The sequence below is a fragment of the Peromyscus eremicus genome, chromosome 2, assembly GCF_949786415.1.
Source record: "Peromyscus eremicus chromosome 2, PerEre_H2_v1, whole genome shotgun sequence".
Lineage (NCBI taxonomy): Eukaryota > Metazoa > Chordata > Mammalia > Rodentia > Cricetidae > Peromyscus > Peromyscus eremicus.
This window is the reverse complement of record NC_081417.1, coordinates 79,331,828-79,343,212: the sequence shown is the minus strand read 5'-3', so window position 1 is coordinate 79,343,212 and position 11,385 is coordinate 79,331,828. Positions and strand designations below refer to the sequence as shown.

The following is an 11,385-nucleotide window of genomic DNA, read 5'->3' as shown; positions in this document are numbered from 1 at the left end:
AGCCACCATGTGGGTGCTGGGAATTAACTTAGGTCCTCTAGAAGAACAGCCTGTTGCTCTAACTGCTGATCCATCTCTCCAAACCCCAATTTGTCTATGTATAAAATTTTCAGATTTATATTTTGTGTATAAGTGTTTTGGCTACATGTATATCTGTTCACCTCATGCATGACAGGAGGGTGTCAGATATTCTGGAACTGAATTGAGAGGTGTTGTGAGCTTTCACATGTGTGCTGGAAACTAAACTCAGATCCTTTGCGAGTGCTCTTTACCTCTGAGCAATCTCTCCAGCCTCAGTTTTTCTATATTTAAAAAGGATTATAGTGAGTACAAGTTTTGTGCTCTATCTCTCCAGCTACTAGCTGCAAACTATACATACCAACATATGTGTGTAATACATATACACAAAGGGCAAACTTATGCAGAGACTCGAGTCGGCCAGTAGAGGGAAACACTGCACCTTGCTGCACTTGCCTCCCAGTCTAACAAACCCCTAAGACAAAATCAACCTTTGCCAATTTCTTGAGTGTCCTCAGAGTCCAGATGGCTGCTGGGAAGTGTAGTTAAGATTCTTACTCTGTCATGTGTGGATGAGCCTAGCAGAGATCACGGCAGGTGGCTGGGTCTGTCCTAGTCTCCAGAGTGCTAAATCAAGTGGACCCTTCTTCAGTCCTTACTTGGTTTGTCAGTAAGTTTGACCAGTTGCCTCCATGTTTGTATATATCTAGTTAAATTTTATTGCTTATTGGATGGAATAACTGCATGCAATTGAGCTGAGCATCACAGTTATTTAACACTGAATGTCATACAAATTGGGACTTCTCTGCACAATAAAACTTATTTTAGTTGTTTTATAATAAATAAATGCATGTCACTAGATTTGAAGATTGGAGATAAAAAAAAATCCATTTCAAGTAAGTCCATTCTCTGTTGCCATTCAAAAATTATTTAAATTTCTTTTGAACCTAAATAAAATCAAAGTGGCAACATCAAAACTGAAAACCAGTTCCCTTCAGAAAACCAATTCTCAAACTCACAATGATGTTTATCAGATGAATTATGAAGGACAAAGCCAGGGATTGCCATATCATCTGCATAGGCACATATAATAACCTGATTTTTAGCATTTATTTTGATACTGTTTTTAATTTTTAAGATTTATTTGAGAGAGAGAGAGAGAGAGAGAGAGAGAGAGAGAGAGAGAGAGAGAGAGAGAGAAGAGAGCGCCCCAAGTGTGTGCAAGTGCTCGCAGGGGCCTGGCAAATGGTAACATTTCTTGGAGCTGGGGTTACAGGTGGTTGTGAGCATCGTGATGTGGGGGCTAGGAACTTGAGTTCACTCTGGTCCTCTGGAAGCATCTCTGGAGACACTCTTAAGCACTGAGGTCTTGCCTTAAGTACCTTAAATACTTCTTTAATCATCTAGTTTTAAGTTTTTCACATTCATGACTAAAATATTTTTAAATTCTGTAATTTTAAACCACTAATTATGCTTTAGGTAAAAAGGAATCAATGTCTACTGTACTATCACTAACATTCAGTTGAACTACATCAAGTGCCAACACAATTAATTTTGATACATAAAATGACTGACAGTTATATATGAGTCATCTCAATACATTCCAAGGGGAAAGTCCTGAGCATAATTCATATTATAAGGCTATTCACAGCCAGATACATAGAAAAGTCTGAGTATTAAGATAGAAAAGGAAAAGGCAGACAGAAGCAAGACTTGTCTACATCACAAAGGTTCGAACCCAGGACCGTCTATGTGTGTGCATTCTCCCACCAACTCTCATTCACCAGCATCTACTTATATCAGTCAACAGTATACAAATCACCCTCACACCCACTTGTACAAAGGGACACAGACATCAGGTCGCAGAACTCTGGCCAAAGGGGTTATTTTTATTCTGATTCTCATGTAGAGTTTTGGGGTTTTGGTTTCTGTCTGTTCTGCCTTCATTAATAATTACATATTAATAATTCATTAATAACTGCCCTGGTTACTTTTTCATTTTTGTTTTTGTTTCACCTTGACTCAAGTCAGAGTTATTTGGAAAGAGGGACCCTCAAGTCAGGAAATGCCTCTATAAAACTGGCCACTGTCCAGCCTGCGGCTTTGCTTGATGAACGATTGACTCGGGAAGGCCCAGCTCACTATGGAGACACCACCCTGGGCAGGGGTCCTGAGCTAAGGAAGAAGGCATGCTCACAATCTAGAGCAACAAACCAGAAAGCAGCTCTCCTCTGTGGCCTCTGCTTTAGTTCCTGCCTCCAGGTTCCTGAATTGACTTCCTGCCCCCGACTTCCCTTCATGATGGACTACAGCCGTTTCCTCCCCAAGCTGCTTTGGTCATGGTGTTGATCATGATAACTCTAAATTTATCTACATAAAGACACAGGAAATTACAATGATCTTGACCCTTCACGCTCACCAAATGCCCACCATATAGTTTCTCTCTAAAAGTCTCTCATTCCAGCCATCTTGGGAGGAGGCTAACATAATCTCTTGCCAGCATGTTCCAGTGGTTTCCTTCATGATCTCCTAGCACAGTGGTTCTCAATCTTCCTAACGCTGACACTCTTTAGTACAATTCCTCATGTCGTGGTGACCCCCAACCATCAAATTATGTTGTTGCTACTTCATAACTGCAATTTTGCTACTGTGGTGAATTGTAATGTAAATATCTTATATGCAGGATTTCTCATATGCCACCCCTATGTGGGGTCACTACCCACAGGTTGAGAACTTCTGTTAGCACCTTCTTTAGCTCTTAAAGCATGGGCTTCCTTTTGTTATTTCTTATCAGGATACAGTCAGATGAGGGTTCTTTTTTTAGTGTTTTGTTTTTCTTTGTGTGTGTGTGTGTGTGTGTGTGTGTGTGTGTGTGTGTGTGTGTGTAGCCCAGGCTGGCCTCGAGCTCATGATCCTCCTGCCTCTGCCTCCTTCAGCAAATCCTACCGGCGTGTACCACCACAACCAGCTTTTTTTTTTTTTTCAGATGAACTTTTAAAAGCACACCTCTGACCATGCTCCTGCTGTGCTCTTAAAACTCTTCACTTACTTCTCGTTTATATGAAAACTACCTGTCTGTCACGCTCCTCATGGACCCATATGAGCTTATATGGGATGAACTCTGCTCACCAAAAATACATGCATTGAAAACTTTACCCACGGGGTTGGGGATTTAGCTCAGTGGTAGAGCGCTTGCATAGCAAGCTCAAGGCCCTGGGTTCGGTCCTCAGCTCTGGGAAAAAAAAAAAGAAAAAAAAAAAAGAAAACTTTACCCACAATGCCTGAGAGTGTAATTTCATGTAATTATAGTAAGATGAGGTCTTTAGGGTGAACCCTAACATAATATGCCTACTGCCCTTACAAGAAATGACTAGGATACAGGCTGGACCAGAGGGAATACTTCTTGAAGACATTAGAAGGCAGACGCCTACAATCCACCCTATGAGAAAGACCACAGGAAAAACAAACTCAGGTGAACACCTTGGTCTCAGAGTAACAGCTTTCAGAAATGAGAAAGTTTAAACTTTTTCCCAACAACATGTTTTTATTAATTTTTTGGGAATTTGTACTAGACCCCATCAGACTCATTCTCCATTTCTCTCAGGTCCACCATCCCACCCTCATGCCCCACCCCCCAAACCCCTTCAATTGTGTTGTCCATATACTCCCTGGAGCATGGTCAAACCCACAGTGGCCAGCCCCTTAAAGAAAAGTGAGTCCTTCCCACCACACCCATGCCACAAGCCATCGACTGGGAAGAGCTACACCTCAGCAGCACCTTTATTACTGTTTTAAGGGCTCTCGTCAATAGTTCCTGTCTGAACTGTTCGCTCTTTTTGATGAGGGGGTTGTTGTCACAGAAGCCTTCAATGTCTCTCATTCTCAGTGAAGAGTCTGCAGTCAGAGGATGAAAGGAAGCTTCCTTGCCGTAGCAGCCGGCAGCGAGATAGACTACAGATGGCAACATGGCCTCCCGTGGCAGCACAGGCCATGGACATCAACCTGGTCCCTCAGGGCAGCACAGACCACGGACATCAACCTGGAACCTCGGGGCAGCACAGACCACGGACATCAACCTGGTCCCATGGATATCAACAAAGCTTGCTGTGGCATTATGGATCATGGACACCAACATGGTCTCCAGCAGCAGCATGGACCACAGAAGTCTTCTGAGGAGATTAATCCAGAAAACAAACTATTCTTCACCCCAGATATCTTGTTACTCAGAGGCAGCATGTCCAGGAGCAGGACCTGTGTGAGCTCCAAGCTACTGTAAATCACCTTGCTCTTGGCTTAGGCACCTCACCCACTCCGTGCTTGTAGCTTGGTTGTGAGGAATGTGGTTAGCTAACAGTCACAGCTGTTACCTGCCTCAGACTCCTCTCACCTGTGAGGTGCTGGTCTCTCTGGGGTCCACCCCACCCCCCAATAACTTAACAAAACAGTGACACAGTGTTTCTGCTTCAAACAAGACAGAATCTCAGCCGGTGTCGGCACTTTGTACTGTCGCTCTGGCTTCTAGGGGACTAAGGAATATTTCTGCCTGGGACACGAATCAAATAAACTGTGTTCCTTGCTATACTTCTTGGCACTGAACACATCTTGGTGTCATATAAATGACTTGAGTGTTTCCACAGGCTTTCTGAATGAGCTACTTGTTCATTTCGTTGAGAGTGAGACTGAGGTCAAGGTCATTAAACCTATTTCCTATTAGTAAGTTAGTTTTCGAAATGCTAGCTAGTTAAAAACGGACTGTTGGCTGGTTATGTGGCTGGTGTGGGTCTACAACCTGCAATCCCAGTATTTAGGAAGTTGGAGCAAGAAGATTGCCGAAAATCTAAGGCATTTCAGGGCTACACCCTAAGTTCAAGGCCAGCCTACATGTGAGGTGCTGGGAAGACTGACCAGTGGGTAAGCACTTGCTGTGCAGGGTTCCAGCAAGGTCAGATCAGGCCCACAGGACTCACATTAAAAAGATGGTCATGGCAGAATGCACTTTTAACCCTAGCAGTGAGTGGAGAATGGAGACTGGAGGATTGCTGGAACTTGCTGGCCAGCCAGCCTCGCTGAAAAACAGCAACCTCCAGATTCAGCGAGAGATACTCTCTCAAGGGAACAAGGGAGAAAAGGGTAGAGGGAGATGCTTGCTGTCCTCTTCTGAGTTCTGCATATACTAGCATAGGCACAGGCCTGTGCACACACAGCCATGTGCACACACAGCCATGTGCACACACAGCCATGTGCACACACACCATAAACAACAAAAAAGGAAGAGGAGAAAGAGAAAACACTGACCCCTAGTCAACCGTTCACCCGTTCACCGTCAAATACTTGTAGATCAGGAGAGAGCTGTAGCCAGACCTCATTTGCTCCATCTTGACCCACACCCACAGTTCCGTATTGGAAAGAATTCCACGTGCAGTTATCCAGTCCTGCCTGCCAGGCAGACATGCTGAAGGTCTACAGCACTGTTTGCTCCTCTTCCTCTGTTTAACCATCCTCCCTTCGTGTTAAAAACACCCTGACCTGTGTAGTGGAGTTAATAAGGACAGAGGCCTCCTGGGTCAGACAGTCTTGAGTTTAAACCTAAGTTCTCCACTGACTGGCTGGATGACCTTGTCCAGTTACTTAATCTTTCTGAGTCTTAAATCACACTGTGGTCAAATGAATAAAACAGAACATACCATATAGAGCTGGTGCAAGGTTGAAATAAAATAAAAGTTAAGTATGTGCCTCTTTCTCGAGTTCTATATGTCCCCACATCAAACACTGTTTTATGTGTCTGGTTCAAGGTAAGTGAAATTTGTACTGGTATAAAGTATGTTCCCATTGTAACTATGTGTCTTTTAAAGCAGATTCTTGGTATAATTTCTGCTTGGAACTCCGTCAGCAAACATGAAATTGAAAAACACTGTTTCCCTGTATTGATGAGATTATATCCACTCTTTGGAAGTCCAAAGGTCTCTCAGGTAAAAACAGCTGATGTAACTTGACTATTAACTTTCAGTTTGCATTCTGGTATCATTGCTCTCTGAAAAAAGGTTGAGAGACTTGGGCGGAGGGGAGCAGTCTGTCAGCTTACCTTGGGGAGGACATTTCTTGATAATCTTTCAATTTTTAAAAATATTTATTATTTTTGTGTGTGTGTGCTTACATGAGTTTAAATGCGCCACATGTGTGCAGGAGGCCACAGGGGCCAAAAGCGTGTGTGTGATCCCCTGTAACAGAAGCTGCAGTCAGTTGTGAGCTGCCATTTGGGTGCTGGGAACTGAACTGTCCTCTACAAGAACCAGTTTCAAGGGACTGACTCATCTTCTGACCTCGACAGCCCCAGGCATGCAGTAGCACACAGACACACATGCAAAACAAACACTCATGAACACAAGATAAAAATAAATATTTTCAGAAAAGGATTAATACATCTGCTTCCACACTCCACTCGAGTCTCAGAGCAGAAATTCTCTACACACTGGACCTCCCAGTCAGCTCCATCCTCCCCCAACGCCCAGAATTGGCTTCCTGATTCCAAGCCAGATCCAAAGTTACATCGGGCAGGTTCCATTGGCAGCTCTCTAGAGCATCCACTATTTTTCTGAGAATTTCTTTTGAGAAATATAAGGTTACTAAATCAATCATTAGGAGATCAGACTGCCAAGTCTGAGAAGGGCAGGAGCAATCCATGGCCTCACATCAGTAACTGAGAAAACACTCTACAGAGGGAAGGCAGGGAAGATTAAAAAAAAATCAAAAACAAACACAAAAACCCACTGAACTCAGAAAGTATATAAGGCGTTGGGGAGTGGAGGCGGTCACCATCGGGAAAGACTCAGTCCTCACAGAGACGATTCTGTCCCTACCGAAATGAAGCTGCTGCTGCTGCTGCTGCTGGCTTTGGAGCTGACTCTAGTCTGTGTCCACGCAGAAGGAGAAACTAGTGCCATGGGAGAGAACTTTAATCCAAGAAAGGTAGACTCGTGGGGAGCAGTAACTTCTGACTCAGGGGGTGCTTCAGGGAACTCTGAAGTCAAGTGGGCCCTTTGAGGGGAAGGGTGCAGCTCCTCAATCTATTAGACAAATGACTGGCTTCAGACCCTGAAGTGAGACCAGTTGTATGCTATCCATATCTAACAATGCCTGGGGTCCTTCACGCCCACAGAGAGACAGAGACAGGAGGGTAAGTATCATGCCGACTGATGTGAGATCAAATCCTGTGGATGCTCATGCCCTGGCCCATAGGCCACGGTTAGTGTAGAAACATGTCCGTGTGCTGTCCCTGCCCTTCCTGCCTTAACGACCTCCTTATCTATTACAGATTGAGGGGAAATGGTATTCCGTTGGCTTGGCCTCTGACAAAAGAGAAATGATAGAAGAAGATGGCAGCATGAGAGTTTTTGTGGAGGACATCCATGTCTTCAAGAACTCTTCCTTAGCTTTTAAATTCCATACTAAGTAAGTGTGGTGTTCTTGGCTGAGAAAGAGGAAATAGACGCCTGGCATGGTCTCTCTCTCTCTCTCTCTCTCTCTCTCTCTCTCTCTCTCTGTTTCTCTCTCTCTCTCTCTCTCTCTCTCTCTCTCTCTCTCTCTCTCTCTCTCACACACACACACACACACACACAGAAATGTATATATACACAGAGAAGGATATGCCCCTCAACAGCATGTACATGTATACACACACACATTTGTTTGTGTGTGTATATATAAACATATATATATAAATAGTCCTCATAGCATGTACTTGTACACTCACACACACAAATATATACACAGAGAAACATACACCCCTCACAGCATGTATATGTATATATGTGCATGTATGCACACACACATGTATATGGAAACATATGCCCCTCATAGCATGTACATGCACACACACACACACTCACACACTCACACACACACACACACACACTGAGCCTGAATCCAAAACTAGAGTTCCCCCATCTGACACTAAACCAAAATTTCATAACCAGGGCTTTTTCAAAAGTTAGAGACAAAAGTTGGTGACAGCAATAAATTCCCTGGTAGTGGGGTAAGTAAAGGTCAGAGACATTTCTGAAATCATAATTAATAAGATGGGATAGCACAGCTTAAGAATATATGATCACAAGTTAAATTCGCCGGGCAGTGGTGGCGCACGCCTTTAATCCCAGCACTCGGGAGGCAGAGCCAGGCGGATCTCTGTGAAGTTGCTTCATGAAGTCCAAAGAGTGACAGGTGGAAAGAATCAGACATATTCACCTATCTCTTCCAGAACATGCATTTTAATTTTTTAGATATCGGGAGAACAGGTAAAAGGATCCCATTGTTTCCTGAGGACCAAAGAATGTCTGAGCTGTGTTTTATTTCTTCCACAGATGATGGATACAATAAATTTACTATGCTTGATACAGACTATGATGGTTATATTATATTTCATCTCAGAAATGTCCACAATGGGGAAACATTCCAGCTGATGGAGATCTATGGTAGAGTATTTTCACACAGACACTGATCTTGGGCTGGGCAAAGGAAAAGAAAGAAACCGTAGCTCTGACATGGTCTTTCCAGCCTAGCCCTGAACTGCCTCTTTCTTACCTCCTCAAGACAGAAGCTCACCTCTGTCATCCCTCAGGCTCAGTGGTGGGAGGACTCTCAAGTCTGTCAGTGCTCCAGGAAAGATATTCTATGGATGCCAAATTCAGGACAGGTCATATCCATGCCTGTCAATCACATTGTCAATCATTTTCTCATCCTTCTGGAGGAGCCCTGTCCCATCATTCAGCTCAGTGAATGTGGTCAATACACAAGATGCAGTCATTACTGTCACCATTATTTTTCACAGGCCGGAAACAAGACTTGAGTTCCAAAATCAAGGAAAAGTTTGTGGAGCTCTGCAAGAAGCATGGCATTGTTGAGGAAAATATATTGGACCTAACTGAGGCTGGTAAGTCAGAACTCATCTATTTTTCTCTCTTTGAATTTTATATATCACAGAAGGGACAAACCCAAGGGATAGTCAACCAAACATGTGTTGCAGTTGGAGAAACATCTGGTTTCTCTTGGGGAAATAAAGTGGATCTGGTACCTGAACATGTTCTTGTTCCCACCCTGCAGATCGCTGTCTCCAGGCCCGAGATGGAGGAAAGGCCTGAGCTTCCGGGTAGGTAATCTCCAGTGAGAGCGAAGAGGGTGTTGGCAGGGACTAGTCCCTTGCAAAAGCATTAGTATTGTGCCTCAAAATTACAATAAAAATAATTTGATAAGGAACCTTTGAGAAGAGCTTGAAATTTTGTTGCTGGAGAATTTCTCTCCAGCTCCTGCCACCAAGTCCTGCCAGTCCCAGAGCCCACTTATAAAATAAACACACAGACTCTTACATTATTTAAACTGCTTGGCCATTAGCTCAGGCCTGTCATTGTCTAGCTCTTACTCTTATATTTAGCCCATTTCTATTAAACTTTACTTTGCCACATGGCTCATGGCTTACTGGTACCTTACATCTTCCTTGTCCTGGTGGCGGCTCCAGGCAGTCTCTCTCTTCCCTTCCTGTTCCCTCAATTCTCTTTTCTGTTAGTCCCGCCTATACTTCCTGTCTGGCTATTGGCCAATCAGAGTTTATTTACATATAGCGATATCCACAGCAAAATTTGGCTTCAAATTATCTGATTTGCGATTTAGATCTACCATGAGCTTTTAAGTAAGTGACCCAAGCAATTAAGCAAGAAAACAAGGACATGTACTTTACATAGTTGCTGTACCGTTGTGAAAAAAGGGCTCAGCAATGCATTCAGTGTCATTAAGAATGTGAATGTAGATGCTCATCAGTGTCTGTGGTCTACCTGCCTCCCATTCCTGTGATAACGTCTTCCTTTGAATCTGTACAGCCTTGGCTTCCTACCTGGGAACGGAACTGCCTGATCTGCACTTCTCCAGTCTGGAGAGCACACTGGGTTCCCTCACCTGTCCTCTTTCCCACTTATTCCAAGACTTCTCTCCAATAACATGTGGAGGTCCTTAAAATTAGCCAAGGCTTTTATCATTATTCCTCAGTTTACTGAAAATTCTTCAGAGCTTTGTAGTAAATGTTTCTCTGTTCCACCAGCCAGCTCCCAAATAATGACATTGAGACTTACTATTAATTATGAAATCTTGTCCTATAGCTTAGGCTTGTTCCTAACCAGCTCTTATAACTTAATTTAACTCATTTATATTAAATCTACATTCACATAGTGTTACATCTCTTCCATCCTGTACCTCGTATTTCTTCTCCATGTCCTCTGGCTGGAGACTGCCCCTTCTTCTTCCCAGGATTCTCTCTCTCTCTGCCTGGTAGTCTCACTTAAATCTCCTGCCTTGTTACTGGCCATTTATCTCTTTATTAAACCAATCACAGTGACATATCTTCACACAGTGTACAAATATCCCACAACAGAGATTCTTATGCCAAAGACAGTGGGAACAAACCTCAGATCTTTCATTACTTCCTTTTATTTTTCATAAGGCATCAATGAGGAAAAAGTCGTTTATTCTATGCCTTTCATTCCGGTATTCTGATAAGTATCATCAGTTAGAAGGCATGGGAAGGTCTGTTTCTTCACCCTTTGCTCTATATGATAGAATGGCTCTGTGTCCTGAAGTCAACCCAAGCAGTGCTTAATGACTTTCTGTATTCTTTCTTCTTGGCTTACTCAGTGTCGAGTGGGGAATCCTCACCTGGACCTCAGCATCATCCCTCCCCATCCACACACCATCCTGTGATAAGTTCTGTGATCTGATTCCCATCGCTGACACCCAGGAAAGCTTAGTCCCTGCATCCCCAGAATCTTCCCTGATAACCTAGGATGACTCACAGTGAATCAAAGGCTTTCTTTTAAATTTCTCTTTGCCACACCCACAACTCTCCATGAATGTCCTCCTCCTCTCCCTGTTCAATAAATGATTACCCTTGCAGTTACGTGTATGTCTCTGTGTCCAAGAAAATGTAGGATTGGCAGTGAGTGAATGAGGGGACCTCCTGGATCCTGTACCAAGATCCTTCCTCATGTTGCAGAATCTAACCTGACTTTCAGGGTTTTACCTCCTTTGCAATAATCTCAGGCCCCAATGAGTGTTGCCTGCTCTTCTGGTCTCCTGTTTCAGTGGCCTCATAAGGACCATAGGAACACAGACGTGCTGCACACTTTCCATCCATAGAGTCTCATAAATTCCATAGGAACACAGACGTGCTGCACACTTCATCCAGAGTCTCATAAATTCCATAGGAACACAGATGTCTGCACACTTCCTCCATCCACAGAGTCTCTTTTCAACAGAGCATGGAGAGACACATCCTTCTGAGGTTATGCCTGCTCAACATGGTTCAGGACATGACCCATGGGAAAAGAA

The 11,385-nt window shown here is 43.6% G+C and overlaps 1 protein-coding gene across 1 annotated transcript; it reads left to right on the top strand.

The window, feature by feature from the left end:
- The first annotated feature begins 6,838 nt into the window (after window positions 1-6,838).
- On the top strand, window positions 6,839-9,152 carry LOC131904777 (major urinary protein 4-like). Its single transcript, XM_059255809.1, has 6 exons — window positions 6,839-6,984; window positions 7,331-7,467; window positions 7,992-8,017; window positions 8,376-8,486; window positions 8,843-8,944; window positions 9,115-9,152. The coding sequence occupies exons 1-6, from the start codon at window positions 6,880-6,882 to the stop codon at window positions 9,150-9,152; spliced, it is 519 nt and encodes a 172-aa protein (XP_059111792.1). The 5' UTR covers window positions 6,839-6,879.
- Window positions 9,153-11,385: the final 2,233 nt, after the last annotated feature.